The sequence below is a fragment of the Armigeres subalbatus genome, chromosome 2 (assembly GCF_024139115.2).
Source record: "Armigeres subalbatus isolate Guangzhou_Male chromosome 2, GZ_Asu_2, whole genome shotgun sequence".
Lineage (NCBI taxonomy): Eukaryota > Metazoa > Arthropoda > Insecta > Diptera > Culicidae > Armigeres > Armigeres subalbatus.
The window spans coordinates 220,307,280-220,332,858 of NC_085140.1; the positions used below are offsets into that span (position 1 = coordinate 220,307,280).

At 38.6% G+C, this 25,579-nt stretch overlaps 2 protein-coding genes across 4 annotated transcripts in view; one reads left to right on the top strand and one right to left on the bottom strand.

Annotated features, from left to right (window-relative positions):
• Positions 1–25,579, top strand: part of LOC134209560 (homeobox protein caupolican-like) — a 304,371-nt gene that overhangs the window by 105,427 nt on the left and 173,365 nt on the right. The gene's annotated exons all lie outside the window — the stretch shown is intronic.
• LOC134211689 (uncharacterized) lies at positions 6,351–23,949 on the bottom strand. 3 transcript variants are annotated; one of them, XM_062688818.1, is made up of 4 exons: positions 23,759–23,949; positions 15,183–17,126; positions 11,221–11,439; positions 6,351–6,423 (listed from the first exon to the last, which is right to left on the bottom strand). In XM_062688818.1, exons 1-4 carry the CDS (start codon positions 23,837–23,839, stop codon positions 6,358–6,360), a joined length of 2,310 nt encoding a protein of 769 aa, XP_062544802.1. In that variant the 5' UTR covers positions 23,840–23,949; the 3' UTR covers positions 6,351–6,357. The 3 variants fall into 3 exon arrangements, with proteins under 3 accessions (XP_062544802.1, XP_062544803.1, XP_062544801.1); XM_062688819.1 differs by lacking the exon at positions 6,351–6,423 and adding an exon at positions 7,087–7,366 and having other exon boundaries at positions 11,232–11,439; XM_062688817.1 differs by lacking the exon at positions 6,351–6,423 and adding an exon at positions 7,087–7,366.

The window sequence follows — 25,579 nt, forward strand, 5'->3', positions numbered from 1 at the left end:
AGCTTCCAAGTAATGTAATGAATTTACAGTTTTAACACTTCTTCTCCGAAATTGGTCGACTGTTTGATCCTTTGGGATTATTGTCGCCAATTGTGGTCATTGCTAAGATTTATATGCAAAAACTATGGGCAGCTGAACTTGGTTGGGATACTAAGATAGAAGGACAGTTACTTGAATCATGGCTACATTTTCGAAAGGAAAATGTACTTTACACATAAAAAGTGTTAAATGGAATCCACAAAGAAAATACAAAATGATCCATGAAAATATGTTTTTTGATCCATAGATTGGAAAATAAAAATCCATAAAAAGGGTCGATGATCCATAAGGCAGTGTAAAAACGATCCATGGTTCATGCAAAATATAGCAATAAAATGAGGTTTTTCTGTGGGTCAAAATTTGAAAAAATATCGGCATATTTAACCAAAATACCCATAAGAGAATCCCAGATGATCCATAAAGCACTTGCTTTGCGCAATAAATTTAATGATAATGTTCCAGTAAAACCGAAAAATACTTAATGTATATTGAATGATCCATAGATTTGCAAGGTATTTTCCACACTTCAACAAGAATGTAACATAGAAATAAAGCAAATGTTTTTCTGTTCCATGGAACAGCAAATGAGCAATAAAATTGCATAGTGATGAGCCATGAAATAGTATTGTTCGATCGTTAAAACCAATACAGGGTTATACTACAAATCCTAATAACGGCAGCAATGAATAATCGCAAATTGATGGACCCCTCAAAAATATGTTCGGTAATAGATAAAGTGTACCTAAAACATACGAATGATCCATAAGATATGAAGTCCGATCCATAAACAATATTGGTATGAACTATGAAGTAATGCGTATTTTCCATCAAAGTGAATTCGTTTTCCATACAAATTTGCAACTTAAAATGTCTTACATGATTTGGTAAAACTGTTCAGAAAGTGCAAACTTAAATAAAATGGTCACCCTTAGTCTTGTTTACGTATGAATGACGCTTTCAAACTTTCGAGCCTATTAAACAAGAATGAGAGTGCCAGAATGAATGTACTGGTGTATAAGAACTTGACGTTTATGGGAATTTTCGGATGTTCAAAATACAAGAAGCTTAGATTTCATGATTTTTTTACACGTTTTATTATAAATCTAGAAGTTTCTCGTCGATAATCTGACAATTACAAAATTAGTATTTTTATCTAAATTTGGTATTTTGTTGAAAATATTTTACGTTGACGTAGCTTCCATGACAGATCGTAAAAAAAATGTTTTTTCAACAGTTCTATGGAATAGATTTTATTAGTTGATAAATGATTAACAAATAGTGTCCTTGAAAAGTTATTTAATGTTAATATTCGTATAATAAAAAGCGAGGGTCATATGATAATATAGGTGAATTGATCCAACCGAACCTTTGTGGTATATAATAATAATTGATTTTGAACTTAATCAATCTGGTTTAAACGCGTTATTGATAAAGCGATACCAAAAATGCTCCCATATTATTTATGCACTGGCACAATAAACTATAGATTTAACGGAAAATTGTATTTAGAGCTTGTTCTTGACGCTATAAGACATAATAAGCAACGAATACATTGATGTTCAAACGCCTGCATTATCATCACTCAAATATTCAAATCAACCGAATCTAAAAGATTTGTTAACATAATGCGTATACTTTAGTCAAAACTTAACCCACGTGCAACACCAGTCCGAATACTGACCTCGGCTGACCTGAACATCATGTGTGGCAACTCTTTAAGCGGCAGGGGAACTATGCCATTAGCGCGCAAGAGTTGTTAGACCACTGAGTCTGGCGCCAATTGTGAATGACGAGGTACCATAATGGTAGTGTTACAGCGAGTTAGACCTTATTGTAAGCATTGGGACAATCTGATAGAAAGTCGCTTTGAATATTTAAAAATAATAATTAGCGATTATTTTATAGTTCATCGTCTTTTAATGTTTACTGTGCTTATTTTGCCTTATTTTCAGTAGTTACCTAATTCAATATGTTGAAGATAACATTGCGGGCAATATTTCGTATATCTTATATCACATTTTACCTTTTGAATTCGTCAATGAATATATACATTTTCTTTTAAATTGTTCTACTTTTTTTTGTTTTTTTATAAAATTTAAATAATATATCACAGAAAGATTTCAATAATTATAATGTGAAGTTAACGAAAAAGGTTTGATCTTTTTTGTATTTTGTTTTCGGTATTGGGCTATATTGATAGATATAGAGTATTTGGTATTCAATCTCAAATGCATTAGTTCCAGTGATAGTTGGTTGTTAGATGAATTGTTTCATCAAAGAATGTGAATGTGTAATTATTTAACTCTATATAAAAACCCTAAGTAATTCTGCCTTTCTCGTAATTAGTCAACATACCCAAACCACAGAACGCACTTAAAACGAAAGATTATTATTTGCCTCAAAAGGAAAAGGTTGAACAAAACATTTAAACTGAAATTGTAGGCATCTAAAAATGGTTTCAACCCACAGCATAATAAACTATGTTTCCAAACAGTGGTTCTGACTATTTGTGTATTTTACATTTCGTATAAATAAGACAACATTCATCCTTAGTAGTGGATGATGTAGGATGTACTGATTTTGTGTTGTTTAAAGTTATATATTCATTCATAATGTAAGCGTTCAAATGTTAGTTGCATTCATAGTTTTGAATAAAACTGCTAGAAAATATCTATTTATTATTAAACCTTTTAAATAATGTTTTTCCGTTTTCACGTAATATCTGTTGAATTTTTGATGTTTTGGTTTTCGAAAATACTGTCTTGTTCATGTACAAACTCATAAGAAATTTTTTTTTTGTGGCTGTCCCGCTACAATAATTATCTACTTGCGGTTTGATCATTCTATTTTTGTTACGTATGACTACGTCTTTATAAAACGTCTGATATAAAAAAAATGGAAAAATTGAACCGTCACTGATCGTGCAAATGTTTGCAATTTTAATACGTTATGATGTATACCCAATCGTGTATGTTTTGTTGTTGAGTGCATTTTTAAAATTAACGGGTTCTACTCATCTACGTAATAATACGTCTACAATTCGTACAGCAGGTCAAAAGGCTGATTCAAGAACTTACACATCTACTGTTTGAAACTTTTTTGAATGAGAAAAAAAGTACGTGAACAAGAGAAAGTCAAAGTTTAGTTAGTTTAGTTTTAGTTTGGCTTAGTTTTAGTTTAGCTTTTAGTTTAGTTTTAGTTTAGTTTTAGTTTAGTTTAGCTCAGTTTTAGCTTTAGCTTTAGCTTAGCTCTTTAGTTTTAGTTTAGTTTTAGTTTAGTTTTAGCTCTTAGCTTAGCTCTAGTTTAGTTTTAGCTTAGTTTTAGTTTAGTTTGTTTAGTTTAGCCTTGTTTTAGTTTTAGCTTAGTTTTAGCCAGCTTTCAGCTTTTAGCTCAGTTTTCAGCTCAGCTCTTTAGCTTGCTCAGCTTGGGGCTCAGCTTAGTTTAGCTTAGCTCTAGTTTAGCCTTTTAGTTTTTCAGCTTTAGCCTTTAGCTCAGTTTTAGCTTTAGTTTTAGCCTAGTTTTAGCTCAGTTTTAGCTTCAGTTTTAGCTCAGTTTTAGCTTCATTTTAGCTCTAGTTTTAGCTTCAGTTTTAGCTTAGTTTTAGTTTAGCCTTTTAGCTCAGCTTTTTAGCCTTGTGCCCTTAGCCTAGCTTAGCTCAGCTCAGCTTCAGCCTTTAGCTTTAGTTTTAGTTTAGTTTTAGCTTAGTTTTAGCTTTAGTTTTAGCTTAGTTTCTTTTAGCTCAGTTTATTTAGCCTAGCTCATTTTAGCTTTTCAGCCTTTAGCCCTCAGCTAGCTTTAGCTTAGTTTTAGCCTAGTTCAGCTTCTTTAGCCCAGTCTTGCTCAGCTTTAGCTCAGCTCAGTTTTAGCTCAGCCCAGCTCAGCCTTAGCTCTTTCAGCTCAGCTTTAGCTCAGCCTTAGCTCAGTCTTTCAGCCTCAGCTCTTAGCTTAGCTCAGCCTTAGCTCAGCTCAGCCTTAGCCAGCCAGCTCAGTTTTAGCTCAGCTCAGCTCAGCCTGGGCTTCAGCCTCAGCTTTTAGCCTAGCCTTTAGCCTTAGCTCAGCTCAGCTTAGCTCAGCCTCAGCTTCAGCTCCAGCCTACTTGTGCCTGGCTCAGCCTTAGCTCAGCTTGCTCAGCCTTAGCTTTTCAGCTCAGCTCAGCTCTTGTTTCAGCTCTCAGCTCAGCCTGTCAGCTCAGCTCAGCTCAGCCTTCAGCCTTTGTGCCTAGCCTTTGGCTCAGCCTGCCTCAGCTTCAGCTCAGCCTTCAGCTCAGCCTTTCAGCTAGCTCAGCCTCAGCCTCAGCCTCAGCTCAGCCTTTAGCTTAGCTCAGCTCTAGCTCAGCCTCAGCTCAGCCTTTTCAGCTCAGCCTCAGCTCAGCTTGTGCTCAGCTAGTTTTAGCCTCAGCCTTGTTAGCCTCAGCTCAGCTCAGCTCTTTAGCTCAGCCTTTAGCTTAGCTCTTAGTTTAGCTCTAGCCTTTAGCTCAGTTTTAGCCTAGCTTTAGCTCAGTTTTAGCCTTAGTTTTAGCTTTAGCTCTTTAGTTTAGCTCTTTAGTTTAGTTTTAGCTTTAGCCTTTTAGCTCAGCTCTTAGCTTTTAGCTTTAGTCTTAGCTCAGCTTAGCTCAGTTTTAGCTTTAGCTTTTTAGTTTAGTTTTAGCTTAGCTCAGCTCAGTTTTTCAGCTTAGCCTTTTCAGCTTTAGTTTTAGCTTTAGTTTAGCTTAGAGCTTTTTAGCTTAGCCTCAGTTTAGCTCAGCTTTAGTTGCTTAGCTCAGTTTTAGCCTTTTAGTTTTAGTTTAGCCTAGTTTAGCTTTAGTTTAGTTTTAGCTTAGCTTTTAGTTTAGTTTTAGTTTAGTTTTAGTTTAGTTTTAGTTTAGTTTTAGTTTAGTTTTAGTTTAGTTTTAGTTTAGTTTTAGTTTAGTTTTAGTTTAGTTTTAGTTTAGTTTTAGTTTAGTTTTAGTTTAGTTTTAGTTTAGTTTTAGTTTAGTTTTAGTTTAGTTCAGAATGAACGATGTTTTTCAAATAGGAGCGAAATATGGACATAGGACTGTTATTTATTGAAATATCAAATGTAGTTAACAATGACAATTAATAAAATTTTGTCTAGAGACTTTTATTACCAGCTGACGTTCGGCCATCACTGCTCTCCACTGATATTAGTCTCTACACAGTGCTTTCGTGATAAATTTTGGCTGTCCACATGGCTTCTTCTGAAGATAATATTTCGGTGTTAGCTTCAGCCCGGAGAGTATAGCATTTCCTTTAACAGCAACGACCAGTATATGGGCGCACCCATTAGTTTTAAAGAAGTTTTTACACGCAGATCCATGCCGTGAATCTACTCCTCTAACCTCCACACGGGCAACTTTACCCAGCTCCTCCATGTAGGCATCAAGGGAAGTATATTCAGGGTTCTCAAAATTTTCGATGTCCAGTTGTGTCACTTCGTTAACTCCCTTCCCGGGAGATAAACGAATACTCTGCCTTTGATGGTTTTGGATTACTGTTCGCAACTTTTTGGCTGTCTTAAGGTATTCGAAAGTTTTCTTTCATCGGCGAGAGCTACTTGCCTCCGATACCACTAAACGATCTGGGTCGCTGTACGCTTCTGTAATACGCATTATTTGCTCTTTAAATGCCGAGAAAGGCTCTTATGGCGCTTCAAATAATTGTACTTAATCGATTTGTTGATCGCTTCCACACCATTATTGGTAGCGGGCACTCCTGGCAGAGCCGCTTCGTACCATTCCGAATACTTTTCATTGTGAGCGTACTTATCGAAAAACGCTGTGAACGATTCGTAAATACTATACTTCGCTATAAATAGCTCCAATGCGGCACCAAAATGTCTTTTGGTTGGTGCTATTTGCAATAGCGCCACTTCCCGCTTCAGCTGCTCCTGAACCTCTATAGGCATCTCAGGGTGCTTTTTGAAGTGTTTGATTATATTTTCCTTGACATGAAAATAACAGTTAAGTAGCACGACAGCTTGTCCGAAGACGCAACGCGCCGCGTTCTTTAGCGCCAGTTCCCCGTCACTAAGGAAATTAGCAACTCTGACATCTCCACCTTGATTTACAGCCGCGGAAACAAGGGTCTGGAAAACGAACGTATAATCGATTTGCTCCTGATTGGCGATGCAAGCAAATGCAACAGGGTGCGCTTTTCTCATTTGATCGATTATGCAGATTACAAGAAGTGGATACCCCTGCATAGTGATTTTAAATGTGCAATCAGCAGCGATCGTTGAAAACGACAGAGGTATGAGAGCATACGTTTTGAAGAAATTATGATCCGAAATTTTCTGTTATCGTGGTCGACGTCTTTCCGATTATGAAAGCCTCGCGAGCATCATCTGGTACAGCACATCTAGATGACAGCCAAGTTTCCAGCTCACCTAGAAATGGTCAATTGTAAAAATACACAATGCATTAGGAAAAACGCAGGCGATTGAAATGAACAATTGTCCATATCCATATACTAGAAACCAAGTAATTCAGCTGTAAGACGCCTGAGTAATAAACGTGGCGAACGAGAATGGGGGGTGCTAGAAATTTTCCTCGGGGATTTATTCTTGCAGTCGAAGAAATTCCTACAAGAATATTTGTAGAAAATCCTGTAGAATACTTCCACAAATACTGAAGAATGTCCCGGAGGAATTTTTGTAACAACAACTGAGGAATCCGAGAATTCTCTTGGTTAAACTTGAAAAGTTTTCGTATTAAACCGCAGAAGAATCTCCAAAGATTTCTAAAGGAACTCAAGGGTTGCTGGGGAGCTCCTGGAGAAATCTTCAAGAGATCATATAGATGATTTTAATGTATATGTATATATATATATTTACCAAAGACATCGTTCCAGTGCCGAACAGTTTTTCTCTTGAAGATTTCACTGCGTAGTTCAGCGAGCCTTTGGCAAAGTTGCCATTGTTCGCTTGAAGCTGTAGTTTAATATGCATCGACGGTATACCTGATCCTACTAGTTTATCAATCAGTTGTTTATCTCCGGTTGCTAACTTGGACCGTGCCAAGTTTTCGGCTGGGGCTTCATGGCAGCTATGTTGTCCTTTAGCACTGACTGACACGTCTCCTGTAGTGTTGGGTATAAAGGCCAATAGTTGTCGCGTACATTGAGGCTTTGCACGTACTTTGATCCGGCTACAATTGTAGTATCGCATTCGACCCTTAGCCGGCGTGTTCTCGGACTTTAGTCGAAATCCCTGCTCCCAACTTCTGGACGAAATCATCCAGGTCTTTCAACGGAAGCTCGCGAATAAACGACCAAGTACTCTTAGCTTTTGACGAAACTTTCAACTCAACAGTGCCCGGTCCGGTGTCCGCCTTTAAGCAGAAGGAAGGAAAATAACATTCAGGTCATCATATAACCAGATAATTTTGAGAATCATGTTATTCCGGTCTAATAGGATGTATTTTTAACCGAGCTGTGAAATGCGCACGCTACAAAACAAGACTGTACTGAAGGTGGCCAAGTTTCAAGTTAGATTTTCCGTCTACTTCTCTGGACATAAAAGTATCAAATATCAAAATTGTAACTTGGCTCATAACATAAGTCTCACAGTTCATAACTGAGGAATGGCTCATGTAAAATTAGCTGCGTGGCGGTGCAATTGTTCCTACCTTATACATACTATAAATTCCATAGACAAGCGGATACACAGTTGAGTAATTACGATTTAGTGTGCTTTTCCGTTTTTTCACACGCTACGTCGATTGCAATCGTGATATTATTCTCGTTTAGCTACACTAACTGACATTTCGTTTGGCTACACTCGTTTCGCTTGTGACAAAGGGGCAAAATGTGATGAGTAATAAATTATCCTCTTTGCAGAGAAAGAATTAATTCTCAAATTCAATTCTTCAAATTACAAATGATTTAAAGCTCAACATTGGCAATGGCCAGTTCTTTTTCTAGAACACAATTGAGACAGCAGCATCCCACATTTGATTTTCTCTATGCAATAAGATTCAATGTGATATTTAGATAGTATTTATACTTAAGGGACCATGCACAAAGTATGTCACGCTCTAAGGGGGGAGGTGTTTCGAGAAGCGTGATGACCCGTACATTTTTTTAGTGAAATGATACAAAAAGCGTGACGAAGGAGAGGATGGAGTAGAAAAACTACCATTTTTGCGCGACATATTTTATCAACTTTCCCTAATATTGCGATATGTTTATTATTGTTGGTAGTAAAAGGATGCACTCATAGCAAGGAGATGCAGTGTCAAAATTGAACAGCGCGCTTGCTTTCAAATCAGTTGTTCCAATCGAGTACAATGTTCTTAAAGGTAGGGATATTGCGCCAATTGTATAATGCAGGCACTTTAGTTTGTAGGTAGATACTCCTGTTTCATAGCTTTACATGGAACTTCAAAACATTGTGTATGGATCGACGCTAATTGAACATGACCATACTAATCCAAAACAAGGCAGTTAGAGACTTATTTAAAAGTGACGAGATAAACTGTGCATGCACTAGCAAAACGGATTTTGTAATAGTAAATATGGCAGCTGAGAAAAAGTAGATGTACCGCGCAGATTACTTTTACGTAACCTTTCGGAGGTATATTCAAATTTTAAGGAGCAGCATCCTGATGTAAAAATAGGCTTTTTATGTTTTGCAGCAGCCGTCGGAAGCATTACATTCAAACACCTAAAATATAATAATCGCTGACTTTTCAAAGAACTGTATAGATGCTGTACAGTATATAAGGATTTCATAAGGGCCAAACGCTCAATGCACAATCCATCTCTTTGCTATGGGGTCGTACACATATTACGTAAGAATTTTGTGGGGGGAGGGGGCTCTGTCAGTTTCTTACGCACCATAAAAATAAAAAATCATTTGTACGAAAGCAGCCTTAGGGGGGGGGGCGGGAGGTGGTATGGTGAGTCAAAAAACCCAGAAAAAATGCTTGCGTAATAAGTGTACGGCTCCTGTAAATCAAGCGCAAGAATTAAATTTTATAAGTTTTATAGCAATCGCGGAGTTTGCTTATTAGTTATTTTGCTTATTTTTTGCTTATTTTAACAATTTACGAATTTATCGCAAATTGTTAAAAACCTAAGTTACCTGGCCTATACTGCCGTTATACGCATAACTGCCCCATATAAATAGGAAATCCCAGCAAACATGGGACAAATATGCGTATGATGGTAGTATAAAATATGCGTATGTTGGTAGTATAAAAGATACATGTTTTCAGATCAGGCAGTCAATACCAAAATGAAATGAACCGGCGCCAGCGAAAGTGGTACATAAACCATTTTTGTCGATTTTGTGTTTTTTACACTAACTGTTTCTGTGTGCAAAGGTCTAGTGAGGGAATAACGAAAAAAATATTTTTAACAACTAAATCTGGAGATATGCACTTTTGAATTTCTGGTATATATCACAATAGCAATTTCGTTGCCAGAAAAAGTGGTACATGTGCAGTTCTATCCACTAAAATCAGACTACTGAAAAGAAATTTTGACAAATGGATGTTTCCGCCATAGATTTTGACCCTATTTTGAACTTCAAGATGGTTTACTGCCGTTTAAAATAATTTGATAAATTTACATGTACCACTTTTACTGGCAACGATTTTCGGTTTCTGTTGCATTTGTTCCCATTAATAGTGGTACATGTGCATTAGACCTCTTCATGTTTTCAAAAGTATTAAAATTCAACTGGTCAGCCCAGAATCACAATTTATGGTAAAATAAGTCTCCTGTCAAATTTTCAGCTAATTCGGATAAAATTTCGAGGTGGCTCAAGTCGATTTAGTGTTTTTTGGGCTATTTTTAATTTTGGAAAAATCTAACATGAGATATAAACGTCAAAAACTATCGCAACATCCTCTATACGGAAGCTATTGGTGTGCTCTACAAGTCTTGTGAACATTGCGATTCGTTCCGTTCACGTTTTGTCCATGTTAAAGTGATTTTTAAGCTTTTAAGTGCATAAAAATACTGTTTCCCCCAAAAGTCGTTGTTCTACAACATTCTTGAGTTTATGACAAATGATTGTTAATTTATTATATTATTATTCCTCTTTTTTCCTTGGAAATTTGAGTAATATAATTGCCCATATGCGATTTGCAGTTAAATTCTTAAAAATCAGAAGCTGAACATTTGTCATAAATTTGCACGTTAGGATTTCTTCAAGCAAGTTGTTCGAACATTAGACCTCTTCAAATGTGCATTTTGTTCTAACAAACTTGAAATTTGTGAAGAAACTTCGCATATTTCTCATCACTACCTTTCGGCACATCAGTCACGACACGTTGGTACGGTTGAGCTGCAGAAAATTGCTAATTTGAGTTTTATTATTCGAGGTTTTTGGAGAAATGCGTCTCCTGTAAAATTTACTCAATGTAACATGAACCACTTTCGCTGGCACCGGTTCAAATGATGCAAAGGACGCCAAAAATTAAGCAAAATCATGTTTGCCTTTTACGTAAAGCCTATATGATCGCTCCAAGAACAACCTTTTTATAGAAGGCCCGGAGACCCATAGTGTTATATACCGATCGACTCAGTTCGACGAATTGCGGTGATGTCTGTGTGTGTGTGTGTGCGCACCCTCGTACCAAAATGTATCAAAAGTGTTACTCATTTTTCGGGAACTTATCCTCAGCCGACGCATTCGACGCAGACTTCTATTCCATTGTTTCCTATTGAAAATTGGCCAGATTGGACTATGGGCTCGGAAGTTATGGCCAAAATACCATTTTTTTTAACAGAAAAATTGAGTAAAAAATTGTAATTTTTCAGGCACTTATCTCCAACCGATTTACTCGCAACAAGTTGCATCCTGTTCAATTTTTTTTTTATTGAAAATTGGCTAGATCGAACCTTGGGCACGGAAGTTATGGACAAAATGTAATATTTTATTTGCACGCGAAAGACACCATCACCGCTAGGTGGATTTGCTTGTTTTGGAGGAGTTCAAAGGTGTTATCGTATCATATAAATATATGCTTTATCGATCTAAACTTTTTTCCTGTACAAATACTACAAATTTTCTGGACGATAGAGATTGTTTAAATTCTATTCTTTCTCAGTCGATACTCTATGCAAAGTGAAGTAATAATATATGCAATATATTCAACCCAAGTGAATGAAACCCAGTCACATTGCAAAATATTTAAGAACAAAGTTTAAAGTAAAATGCAAAAGAATTACTCACCTCCAACTTACATGAAACGCTTGAGGAAGCCTCGACAAGAGGCAAACCAAGGAAGTCCGCTCCTGCTCCTGCTCTTGCACTTTGTAACGTAGTTGGCATATTAGGAATAGCATTTTTCGGCGGTGTAACGACGGATTCATTGCCATGCTCTTCAGAGCTCGCTGTTCTATCATTGATTTGAGGAATCGAAGACCTTCCTTTGATGTTGATGGGCTTGCCCTAAAATAATTGCAATATGTAATTAAGCATACGCTATGAATGTGATAAAGGCGATAACATTAAAATTCAAAGCAATCACATGTTTTTTTACGAACACCTGGGGCCACTTATAGGGTCCGAATATTTACTTTGACATAAAATCAATCATGAGTCAGCTGAGTGATGAAACAAAAATGGCAATGATGCTCTCTAAGAGCATCATTCCCGGGCGGGAGCATCTTAAGATGCGTCATGACCACCAGCGCAGCGCTGTTATTATAGTTTCGTCAATCCTTTTCGCATTGGTGACTATTCGGCTCTCAAATTGGTTGCTGCTGTATTCCGTACCGGTGGCGTTTGACAGTTTATCAAATTAACAGCGCTGTTCACGCGCTACCAAATTTGGTCACCTGTCAGTTGCGCTACTTTTATAGCAGCGCGTTTAGTAGCGACCGATATAGTGTCAAGTAATGATTCTGGGAGCATCATTAATGGGCGCGAGTATTTTGATCACCTGCGTAGCGCTGTTATTTTAGTTAATCACTCTTTTTCGTATCGGTCATTGTTGAGTAGCGACTGGTAAAGTGCCAAGTAATGATACTGCGCTGCCAAACGACTAATACTCGCGCCCGTTAATCTTGCTCTACGAGCAATGGATATACTATCGAGCTCGTCACCTCCGGATTGGCAATCCTACGCATTGGCTTCCAGGGCTAACTGGAGACCAAATATAATATGGCAGGCTTTACCCAAAATCAAATCAACCACATCTACGTCAGTCGAGAATGGAAACGGAATCTTATTGATGTACGGAATAAACGTAGTGCCGATATCGCGTCGGATCATCACCTCCTCATTGGCGAAATACGCCTGCGCATTGCGCGGATTCGCCGCCAGGAGGAGAGAGTCGGACGACGGTTCAACACACGCCGACTGGGAGATGCCACGGTGAAAGATCCTTCGTTGAAGAACTGGAGATCCGTGCAACAGATATTCCGGAAGGTGGCAGCGTGGAAGACCAATGGACCGCCATCAAGAACGCCTTCATCGCCACCAACGAAAATAATAATCAGGGCGAAATGCGCGCTCAGAGAAAACAATGGATCACTGACGCGACCTAGAGAGCGGTGGGTAGAAAATCTGCCACTGCCAATTATTCATTGTGTATTTTCTTTTAGACCTCACATACAAAATTGCTGAATTTTTGAAACATTTATTTTTAAAGAGCTATTTTACCCCACTAGAGAACATTTTCTCCCTAAGTACCATCGGGCGGGGTTTCTATTGACAAATCGGGGGCTAATTAGGACATTTTGAAACAAGAATTATAACGTAAACTACTCTCATATTGCCATTATCACCATTCGGGTGTCTTGTTGATTGTTGATTGTTGGATTAAATTTGGTATTTTTCACTTGAAGTTTTTTTAAATCAAAATCCAAAGTAGCCCCTGAGTCAAAAGAAGTCCCGCACGACGGTAAACGATTTTATAATCATGATAAACACTTGATATCAAGTTCTAATAGAGTAGAAAGCATGCAAAATTTGAACAAAATCGGTCAGTTTCAAATTTAGTGGAAATCGATCAACCGGTTCAGAAGTTACACTGAATTGATTGACAACTAAACAATACTTATCCCCATACTCTCTCCCATTTCCAATGACCCTTCCATCCTCACTATAATCGTAGCCACAGGATAGAGAATATGTGTTTTATATTTGGTTAAAATCGGTCAACAGGTTCAGAAGTTACAGTAAGTTGATGTAAGTTGATCGATAACTAAACAATGAATCACCTGCTTTGAACGTGCTTACAACGGCACACTAGGAGTTAACTTTTGGATATCAGTATAGCGAAAGGCATCTAATGTTTACGAAAATAAGAACTTTATTCGAAAAAATATTTGGTAGGCGTAGTAGCGGACACCTTCCTACATAACTGGTACCAAATAGTTTTCGTGAAAAGTTCCTACTGTTGAGAAAAAACAACGTTAGATTTCGCCATACAAACTTCAGGTGGTTAACTCATGCTGGCTATTTTCACATATACGTTAGCGCCTGCTGGTGGCAGCGACGGGTAGGAAACCAGCCACTGTATGTGATTCATTCCCCTCCCCCACACCTTGGCCCTTGTTTCAATGACTCTCCCATCCCCACAATTAATATCTGCTTGAAAACAGAATATGTGTTCCGAATTTGGTGGGAATCGGTCAAGGAGTTGAAAAAATAAAATATTTTTTTTCATTTGCTTATGGATACCCCTACCCCCACACTCTCCCCCATTCCAAAGATCACCCCGCCACTTCTATCATCGTCTCCTTAAGGTACATAAAGAATGTGTGTTCCAAACTAAGTTGATCAGTAACTTATCAACAACCCTCCCCCCGAAGCTCCCCCTCCTTTACCAATGACTCTTCTGTCCCCACTATTAGTTCAGTACCAAATTTTCAAAACGACTTATCTGCTTTTGTAAACAAAGATTCAGACGTCGATTTGACGAATCTGATACCACTCCCACGCAAATCAACACCATCAACACGTAGGTGAAGCCTTCAGCTACCTGTTGATGGTGTTGGTTTGCGTCGGAGTGCTATCAGATTCGTAAAATCGACGTTTGAATCTTTGTTTACAAAAGCAGATAAGTCGTTTTGAAAATTTGGTACTGAGTTTATATGCAGTGCAGGTGTTTATCAACAGATGCCTGCGGTACATAATTCGAGCCTGGATCGTCGTTGTCACCAGAGGTCGATAGCAACTGAAATTCGGGATCGGTTTTCTGGGCTGGGTCGGTCACACCTTACGTAAGGGTGAAAACGAAATCCGTAAACAAGTATTAGACTGGAACCCAGCTGGACTTCGCAGCAGAGGCAGACCCAGGGGCTCATGGCGGCACAGTCTCAATAAAGAAATTAAACAAGTCGACCGAAATCTAACCTGGCAACAGGTTAAAGCAATAGCTAGACATCACTCAGGATGGAGATCTTTCAAGTCGGCCCTTTGCACCGCTGGGGGTGTACAGGACGCATAAGTAAGTAAGTAAAGCATTTAGCAACGTGGTTCAGAATGTTTAATTATTTTACTAAAATTTCTAACAAAACCATGAAACATGAATAATTTTAATTCAATTTGAGCACATCATGACAACACAATGAAGGGGCGTTCCGTCCTCGACAGTGAAACAGCTATTACGTGATCTATGAGCCTAGGTTAATGTTCAAATAGTTAGCAGTGAATCAGAGAGGATTATTTTATTTATCACAATTGTTATTTCAGAATTATTGTATCGTTGTAACGTACAACTCAAGTTTAAAAAATAATCTTCTTGCAAGTAGTTGCATAAATATTTTTACCTTTCTCGTATATTATATTATTACCGAAAGGCTATATGTTCGCTCCCAAAAGTGGTTAAATACCAATACCAAAAGTTCGATGAGCAGTGTGGGCAAAAAGTCTAGCTCATTTGTTTATACTTACCCTTAATCGAATTACTCGCAACAAAGTGCAATCCTGTCCCATCATTTCCCATTGAAAACTGGGCTGTTCGGACTATGTGTTGTGGACAAAATACTATTTTTGTAATGCACGAGAGAGGAACCATTTTCGTTAGGTGGAATAATCAATGTTTTATTTTAGGGTTGTTTTGCTCGAAGATGTTTGTCAATTTTCTAATAAAATGAAGCGTGAAACGTCTACGCTACGCGGATTATATTACAATGTGGAATGACTTCCGGAAGATAAGAAAAAAAATCAACAACGAAACTCACCTTAGGTTGCCAGAAACTGCCTTCGAGCTTGGAGTGCATGGATGGGAATTCGTATTCGGATGTTGTCCTGAATTCGGTTTTGCTGGTCTGGACCTGGTCCGTCTTAGTTCTCGCTTTCCCGCGGATGGGTTTCATCTTTATAAAGCTGGACACTGGATGGCCGGAAGAAGATGGCTGAGATATTGTCACACTGCTGTTCTCACAACCTCCAACGACCCGTTTCTTGCTGTCCTCGGTTTTACGACGAACGGTTTGCACCCGAATTGCCGATGGTGTAACGAAACTTTCTGACTCGTTAGTAGCAGTTTTCAACTTTGTTGGACTGGACACCATATGGCCGACGGAACAGAACTGGGATGTTGTTTTATTGTATTCATGTTTGATATCCTCACGACCTCCAATAAGATGTTCTGCGTTATTCTCGTTCCATTTGCCAACTGATTGCTGACGCTTATGAATTTTCGTTGGAATGCTGGGCACTATGTGCGATTTTTTGGCCGTGAATAACTGAGATGTCGGACTTTTTCCGTTTTCGTCATCCTCGCGGCCTACGTCGACAGTTGTTCCGCGAACGGATTGCCGCCGCGAGCGAATTCCCGTTGGAATGCTGGGCACCATGTGACCGTCTGTAGATAGCAGAGTTTTCGCGCTATTGCCGTTTTCGTCGTCCTCGCGGCCTACGTCGACAGTTGTTCCGCGAACGGATTGCCGCCGCGAGCGAATTCCCGTTGGAATGCTGGGCACCGTGTGACGGGCCGTAGATAACAGAGTTGTCGCACTTTTGTCGTTTTTGTCGCCCTCGCTGCCGTCGTCACAGGGTTTTCCGCGGACGGATTTCCGCCGCGAACAAATTCCCTTTGGATTGTTTGGCACTGTGCGACCGTCCGTGGATGGCTGTGGAGTCGCACTGCTATCGTTTTCGTCGGCCTCGCGGCCTACGCCGTCGACCTGTTTGGTGTTATTGGTGGTCTTTGCATCAACGGATTGCCGCCGCGAGCGAATTCCCGTTGGAATGCTGGGCACCATGTGACCGTCCGTAGATACCAGAGTTTTCGCGCTTTTGCCGTTTTCGTCGTCCTCGCGGCCTACGTCGACAGTTGTTCCTCGAACGGATTGCCGCCGCGAGCGAATTTCCGTTGGAATGCTCGGCACCGTGTGACCGGCCGTAGATAACAGAGTTGTCGCACTTTTGTCGTTTTTGTCGCCCTCGCAACCGACGTCACAGGGTTTTCCGCGGACGGATTGCCGCCGCGAAGAAATTCTCTTTGGATTGTTTGGCACTGTGTGACCGTCCGTGGATGGCTGTGGAGTCGCACTGTTATCGTTTTCGTCGGCCTCGCGGCCTACGTCGTCGACCTGTTTGGTGCTATTGGCGGTCTTTGCGCGGACAGATTGCCGCCGCGAGCGAATTCCCGTTGGAATGCTGGGCACCATGTGACCGTCCGTAGATACCAGAGTTTTCGCGCTTTTGCCGTTTTCGTCGTCCTCGCGGCCTACGTCGACAGTTGTTCCTCGAACGGATTGCCGCCGCGAGCGAATTCCCGTTGGAATGCTGGGCACCATGTGACCGTCCGTAGATACCAGAGTTTTCGCGCTTTTGCCGTTTTCGTCGTCCTCGCGGCCTACGTCGACACTTGTTCCTCGAACGGATTGCCGCCGCGAGCGAATTTCCGTTGGAATGCTCGGCACCGTGTGACCGGCCGTAGATAACAGAGTTGGCGCACTTTTGTCGCCCTCGCGACCGACGTCACAGGGTTTTCCGCGGACGGATTGCCGCCGCGAACAAATTCCCTTTGGCACTGTGTGACCGTCCGTAGATAGCTGTGGAATCGCACTGTTATCGTTTTCGTCGGCCTCGCTGCCTACGTCGTCGACCTGTTTGGTGCTATTGGCGGTTTTTGCACGAACAGATTGCCGCCGCGAGCGAATTTCCGTTGGTGTTTTCTGTAAACGGAAAAGTAATTAACAAAAAACCAAATGGTGAACAATTGCTCAGAATGACAAAGCATTGAATCATGAGGAAAAAAAAACATTTTTGGCTTGGCACGTATACTAAGTAAGTATATTAAAAGGCTATGGGATCACTCTCACAGAAAATTCTCACAAACATGAATGCACAGTTCCTGGTTGAAAATGATCTCATTTTACCGAGACAGCCATAATAAAACATACAAAAAATAAAAATACATTTTATTGTAACAACACCATTCAAAACAAAACAAAAATACTAGTGTAGAAGCAATCGTAGAAATATATAAGAATGTGTTCTTATCAACTGTTTTACTGAATTGTGAATGATGTTTTCGCATTAGGGTGGATAGGTATCATAACAATACAAAATTTGAGATATTTCCAAGCTCTTTTTCGTACACACTCAGTTTTTAATTCTGCAGCTCGGCAAAAATCCGCACAACCGTCTGCCCAGCAAAATAAAAACTGATATCCCGGCAAATATGACGTTTGTTAGCTGATTTTTGGCATGTCTGCTGGGGCACGGCTGTGCAAAACTCGGTTAAAGTTTAATATTTTGCTGAGATCCCGGTAAAATAATTTAGTGTGTAGAACAGTACAGTGTATGGAAAATATATTGTTGACAAAACCGACCAAAATTATTACAGTACAATGGTTTGATTTCATTCCTCACCGACCAGTTAAAGATATTTTAGTTACTAGATAAAGATTGTTGCTTCTGTTCCCTTTGTTCTGCTGTCTGGAACATGTTGGGTACCAAGCTGTCAAATCGTATGGATTTTCCTTCTTTGACATTTAGCTCCCCTATCCTCGCCAGCAAAAGATGTTCCGGACAGCGACGACAGCGACAATCTTTATCTAGTAACTAAAATATCTTTTGATCAGCCGTTCTTGTCAGCCTCTGTTAAATTTCGGCTTCAATATCCCAACACAAAATTTAAGGTCCAGGAGGGTAAAAGCATGTCTACCGGCGAATTTCAGCAGACAACAAACCCGTTTGATTTCACCATGTGCGCAGTAAAATCAGCTGTGGTCCTAGTGGAATGTTGTTACATGAACTGAATCAGTGGTGAATTTGTCTGGATGCATAGTTAATTTAACTGAAGGTAAACTGTGGTAGTTTTAAAAACATGGCGTAGTCTACAAATTAGTAGTTGTTACCATGGATGTTTTTGTGTACTTTAAATTGGGTAACTGCCCTTTTCGTTGGACTGGGTGATTTTTTTACCCAAAAATGGGTAGAAGAATGAGAATAGCATGTATATGTGGTTTGCAGAATTTCGACGATACTAATTTAAAAAAATCTTTTATTTAAAATTTTTCTTTTCAAAACCTAGCTCAAAACTGCCCTCGCAAGGCAATGGCAAACATAGGGAGGAGCGCCATTTGGGCAGCACCCCCCATTCTCGTCCACAATGTTCACAACTCGACCGCCTTCCAACCATATGACTTGATTTTTCGTAGGGGGAACGGTCCAAAATGCACCCCTTATGTTTTTTCGATGTTTTCGCCCACATAAACAAAAATACCCCACCATTTATACGTATAGTTGCAAAATTTACAAACCCAGCTATATTTCACAATGATCTCCTATTCAAAACAATGAGGTTTTCATGCCTTTCTAACGCATTTAAAAAATGTTTTAAAAATAAGCCTGGGCCAATACGTCCGAATGATGGTGAACGCATGGTTGTTTGTATTTTCTCAATGGAATGAACTACAATCTTACGGGTGTGGAGGCAAAACAGCAAATCGTGAAATTAGAGTGAATATGAAGGGATTTTGCTATTTTTTTTTCAATGGAGCTCAATGATGGATAACCAAGGAATGTAATTGTCGCTGAAAAATGCAAAAAAAAACAAGCGACAAAAGAGAATAGCGATAACTCTTTGTCCCCATCTGCAGAAAATAAAGACATTGTTGCGTTCCATTTTATTTGCAATAAACATGAAGAGGTAATTGTTGTGAACTTTTCAAACTGCGATAACTTGTTTATTTCAGAAGTAAAACGCAAATCATGTCAACAGATGGTTAAGTTTATGTCTAATCTATGATAATTGATACTAATTTAACCAAAAACATCTTCGGAAACCGACTACTTCTCAAAATGTATGACAGGCGATCATTGTCCTATTCTGTTGCAGTTTGGGACAAACGCTTATTGCGAGTTGAGTTTGTCCCAACATTTACAAGAGAGGATAATGTTGTTGTCATTGGCAATGTTGTTATTTTACATTCCTTGTGGATAACTCATTATGAATTGTAATGGTAATATTCGTTCATAAATGTACTACAACAGATTATATGAGCGATTTTATGAGTGAGGCCATTTTGCCTCAGGGGTGCATTTTGGACATCACTAGAAATCTGCAACCCCAGACCGCATCGTGCTGTGCGGTTCTATTCTCTCTTTGTGGAAGGAAGTTTTTAATACTAGGGTAACGGTACCAATAGTGGAGGTATTAGTAGATCTACAAAAGAAAATATTTTTTAAAAATTGATAATTATGGGAAATTTACTGCTTTATTATCTTAGTCAACTAATAAATTTGCTAACAAAAATGAGATAGATGTCATTTATCATCAGCAATTACCAAATATTGCTTGCACCACTATGGGTACACTGTTCCTTTAGTGGCGGTAAAAATTAATTTTGGTTCCTATAGTGGTGCTATCCATTGGTTTCTTATGAGACTCGCCACTATTGGTACAGTTGCACCACTATAGGTGCAAGGGAGTCAATTTTGTTAAGGAAAATCATTGTTTTCAAAAGTTTTTCAAGCGAAAACTTAAGGTAAGTTGCATTTAACAGGATATTTAAAGCACGACGCATCAACTGAAACCATCGTAAAGTCTATAAATATGATAAATCTCATTAAAACCCCACTACCTCCACTATTGGTGCTACCTCCACTAAGGGTACGGTTACCCTACCCGAAGCTATTTCAATTTTAACAGTGCTTCTCAGCGCTATTTGTATCCACGGATCCCGTTAAGATCTTTGCTTGGACCCGCGCCTTCGTTTTACGTTGGACCCGTTTGCGGAAGTAAAATTCCGACAAGCGGTGTTAATCCTGCAGGGACACCGTTCTGGAAAAAAAAACCTCTTAGAAGGTCACGTCTCCACGCTCAGCAATGGGCATTAATAAAAACAAGAGGAAGGGTGAGTCTCTGAATTCTTCACTTCCTTCTAAGAAACAAGGTTTCAAGACCATCCTGCCAAAGCGCGGAAAAAACAGAATGAAGCTGGAGACTTTAGATGTTCCTTTAGATGTTCCTTTAGACTCTAACATTGGAAATAATTCTTCTCCTATCGAACTGAGCAATCTTTTTGAAATTTTGAGTAACCTTCAGGGGGTCAAGGTTTCATTTCAGATTGCCAGAAGGGGTGACTGCAGCGTTTTGCCGGCAGAGATGTCCTACACAGTTGGCACAATATCTGCTCTTAAATTTTTCATAATTTTTAACAATCATATATAATTCATTTAGTTAGTGTAACTAATGGATGGATATTAAAGCTTTCGAAATGTCACTTCGATCTGTCAAAATAATACACACCGGAGCCACGCGGGTGCGTGCACAGCAAATACACCGGCGTGTAAAACACGCCGGTGTATTTGCTGTGCGCGCACTTGCGTTGTTTGGCGTGCACTATTTTGTCATATTGAAGTGACATTTCGAAAACTCAAATATCCATCTAATAGTTGAACTCACTGAATGAATTTTATATGATTGTTAAAAATTGTAAAAAATAAAAGAGCGAAATGTTTGCCAACTGTGTAGGACATCTCTGTTTGCCGGGATCCTTTGGCGATCGCAAACGTCTTCTTCAGTATGTAACTGAGATGTGCCATAAATTCTTCACGTACGACGACAAAACTGAGCGATTGTTCAAAGTTGTCTTGAAAGGTCCCACCAGTGATGAAAAATCACTGGATGAGATTAAAATTGAAATTTCTCAATTACTTGGATTTTCACCAGACCAAATAATTAAGATAAAAAAGAAATCTCGCTCTGATACTTCCCAGAGGGTTATTTCTTAAGAATTTTATTTAGTTCACTTTAACAAAAGTGAACTAAATAATATGAAAAGTTTGGAAAAGGCCAATCATTTGTCGGTCGAGCAATTCATACCCACCACAATCAACGAACAAATTTTGCTCCTACCTCTCACCGGGTAACGAACAGTTCGTCGAATTCTAATTTTTCAAATATACCTACCTATGCAAGCATCGCTGCAGACAGACAAAATTTCATTTCTGAAAATTTACCGGCAATGAATGATTTTCATACCCATTCATCAACGGAAATTAACGTTCTTTCTGACGAATCCGGTAGCAAGTCTGCTTCCTACTTTGATTTTTTAAATGAACAATTGCATCACATTATTGATGCAATGTTCAAAGCAAATACCAAAACTGAAGCTGTTCAGGTTGGTATCAAATTTACTCAAAAAAAATTTATTGGACTTCGTTTGAACGGATCCAAATATTTTTTTGTAAATATTAAATTGGAATGCCCGCTCTTTAAAGGGTAAGGAAGATGAATTATTCAACTTCCTAGCAGTTCATAATGTACACATTGCCATTATAACTGAAACATATCAAAAAGCTGGACTCTCCATCAAAAGAGATCCAAATTATTTTATTTACCGCAATTAACGTCTTGACAGCGCCTGTGGTGGGGCCGCCATTGTCATTAATAGACGTATCAAGCATAAATTATATTCTTCGTTTGAAACCAAAGTTTTCGAAACCTTGGGAGTTTCTGTTGAAACAAATTTTGGACAATTCTCTACACGGGTAGAAAAAAGTACCTAATTTTAGGTACTTTTTTTTCTCTTGCATCTCCCTCCCTCTTCCCTTTGTTGTTATAAAATGAAGAGTAAAACCACTCAACAAGGGCAGTAAAGTGGGTAATCTCATGTTTACAAAAGTTGAGTGAAATTTACCAAAAATTTTGGGTAGTTGCTATTTAAAATTAAGTATATTTTATTTGGTATTAAGTGAACTTTACTTAATTTCAAGAAAAACTAACTTAATTTTGGGTTCCCACACTAAACCTTCGATTTGAGTGAAAAGTACCTAATACACATTTAGGCCAGCCATGTTGTATGCTGTGCCAATATGGACTAGTTGCTGCAATACCAGAAAGAAGGCACTTCAGAGGATTCAAAATAAAATTTTGAAAATGATTCTAAAGTTGCCTCCGTGGTATAGTACCAATGAACTTCATAGAATTTCTAATATTGAGACATTGCAACAAATGTCCAACAAAATAATTTCCAACTTTAGACAAAAATCGTCGCAATCTTCTATTGCAACGGTTAGCTCCTTGTACCCTTAATATAAATTAGGTTAGGGTTAGTTTAAGTTAAAAACATTGTAATTCCTAAATGGTTCAATTCAACCAGAAAAATACTAACTGCCAGAGGCAATTGAAATGTATTAACAATAACTAAAAATATAATATAGCAAATAAGGATGATAGTGTTAAGAAAACACGGAACACCTAGTCTAAGAGATGAATGTATGTGTTAGATAATTAGCAAATAAAATAAAAAAAAACTAGAGGTCTGCAGTTTGATGCTACATTTTGGTACGTGTGGTGCGCGTCGATCAGTATACATATAACTCTATGGATCCCCGAGCCTTCTATAAAAAGTTTGTTTTTGGAGCAATAGTATAGCCTTTACGTATACTTAGTATACGAGAAAGGCAAAAAATTAACGAGAAAGCATACGGATAAAATTTTCAAACTCTTCTCGAAAATTCTAGAAGCAATTTAATTAAAAACGGTTAACTTAACGACTTTTCGTACAGTGTGTATAAAGTGCAATATCACAAAATAAAATTCTATACAATATGACAAAAATCCAACCCCGTACTGCTAACCGTTTTTAATTAAATTACTGCTTCAAGAATTTTTGAGAAGAGTTTTAAAATTTTGTTTGTAGGGTAAGGCACCCAGACATCGCCCTTTCCCACCCTTGAAAATTTTCTTGAAAACTAGTTGTTGTAAACAGGTTTTTTCATCCTTCTATTGAACAATTATTAGAAAACTTGAAATTCGAAAAATTAAAATTTTCAAATCGGTAGGCGAATACGGGGGGAGGGTGATTAAATCAATTTTCTGGGTGCCTTATGGGCCAAACACAATTGGTACGTTTGCGTGCGTTTTGACAGTTTTCCATGGGAAAACTGTCAAAACGCACCTAAACGTATCAATTGTGTTTATTACCCTATGCTTACCGTTCAATTTTTTTTCAAATGCCATTCGTTCTACTTCTTCTTCGTGCAACAATTCCAGATGTACCCAGATTGTTCATGCTGTTTCACTCACACTGCTGCAAAATCAACCCAAATTTGTGAAAAACCGTGGTTATTCAAAAGTGAGTAACAACTGGTTTTTCATCAATTTGAGTCGATTTGGCAGCAGTGTGAGAGGAAAAACATGAAAAATCAGAGGTACCGTTTAGAGAATAAAAAATCATGGTTTCGGTTTATAATTATATGTTCCCGGTGTTCTTCCGCTGCCATGCGGCGACGCTAACCTCAAAATCACAAAATGGCGGTTTTAAATAAAAGTAGTTCAATCAGAACTTACCCTTTGAACTATTCCTTTTTTAATTAGGAATTCCTGTTTAGCCAGCTTAATCCGAGCCAAACGCTCCTTTGATGGCGGCATTGTTATTAAAACTCAACTTCTTCCACTAACAACTATTTTAATTAAAAATAATTTATATTCAAAAGGTTTCTGCAACCGGCGTATGAACACTACTCCACGAATGAAATACAACTCGAAGGTGCAGCCCAATGACTTAGATACTAAGGTGAGGAGGAGGACCAAATGCAAGCGTATTAGTGGATAATGAAAAATGTAAACAAAAAATGTTGACGTACATAATTGCACGGATTCTTATGGGAGCTCGTCCGAATGTAGTAGTGAGAGCTTACACAGAATATGGATTTTCTCACCTTAGTATCTAAGCTCGTTGGGTACAGCCAAATCGGGTTGTACGCAAAGGTGCGACATTGAACTACGTACACTCAGAAATAGGCCTTTTCATGTGACACTGCCGAGACTGATGCTACACGGAAGAAATAAACTACCCAAAAGTGAGTTCAATTCGCTTTGACGCAGCCGCGCTGTTGGCATCTAGCGGCGACGGACGTGTGCGTGAAATCACTGTTTTTCAACATGGTGAAGTATAGGAAGTATATTTTAAAATGCTTTGAAAATGTTATTAACAGTGATATGTTGAAAACTTTTAAATACGTAGGGTTAGAATTTTGAAAAAACTACATGTTAGGTTCCTCATCTACACATGTTTTTTAATCAAAATAATTCACCTTTCGTGTTACCTATATGAAAGTAAATTAAATTTCTAACCCAAAAAAGTGAACAATTTTAGGCTAAAATGTGTTTTAACGCTTTAATAAGCATTTTAAAATTGACGTCCTATATCCCTTGCTGGGTGAAATAAAAAAGCATCAGCCGGCCCCCATTTTGTTTTCTCGCTTTCGTCAGGGCCAATTCACCCAACCTCGAACATCCGCACACCCAAAAAAATCTGCACGTTGTTTCCACCTGAAAAAGTACGTAGATTTTTTCCACCTGAAATTAACGTAACTTTTACCTGATTTTTCGATAGAATTTTCATTCTACGTGAAAATCAGGTAAGCTCTACCTGAGTTTTGGATAGAATTCACCGGACACTTAAGTTTCACCTGAATTTTCTGAAGCATTTGCTGTTACGTGTGCAAGAAAAATGTATCTGAAAATTCAGGTGGAAACAACGTTTAGATTATTTGGAGTGTACACTGTAAACCCAGCAATACACATTAAAAAAGAGTTAAAAAGACATATTATTCGATGGTATGGTAAAAATCAACTTTACGTCTTGATGGTGAATAAACGCAGAAGGCTGAACCAATCTCCAGCAAACGGAATTAACGTGAGTACTATCTTCATTTTATTTAGATTCGCAGGATAATATTGAAGAATAACTTTTGATTAATTCAGCTAACTATTCTTCTATGCATTTGTCGAAATGCGAAAGCCAGAGAACACCTTGCCGTTTTATGGCGGAATCCCGCGTCAGGAACTGTTGGCGCTACGCTATCCCATGTTCGCTGAAAATCGTGAAAGAAAACAGGAGAGATCAAAATATCCGAGAGTCCCTGGATCCGCTGACGGGAAGCTCATCAATTTGTTCTGATTTAACGCCGAGAATGTACAAATTTAGATGATGGCTTAGTTTACTAGTGAAATAGCGCTACTTACGCTAACTACAAATGTATCATACTTGATGTACAATTATGTTTATTATGCACACTAATAAAAATGCAATGCTAAAATTTATTCCGAATCCAACAATACTATTATAAGGTAAAGGGAACTCATTTTTATGTTAGAGGTTATAAT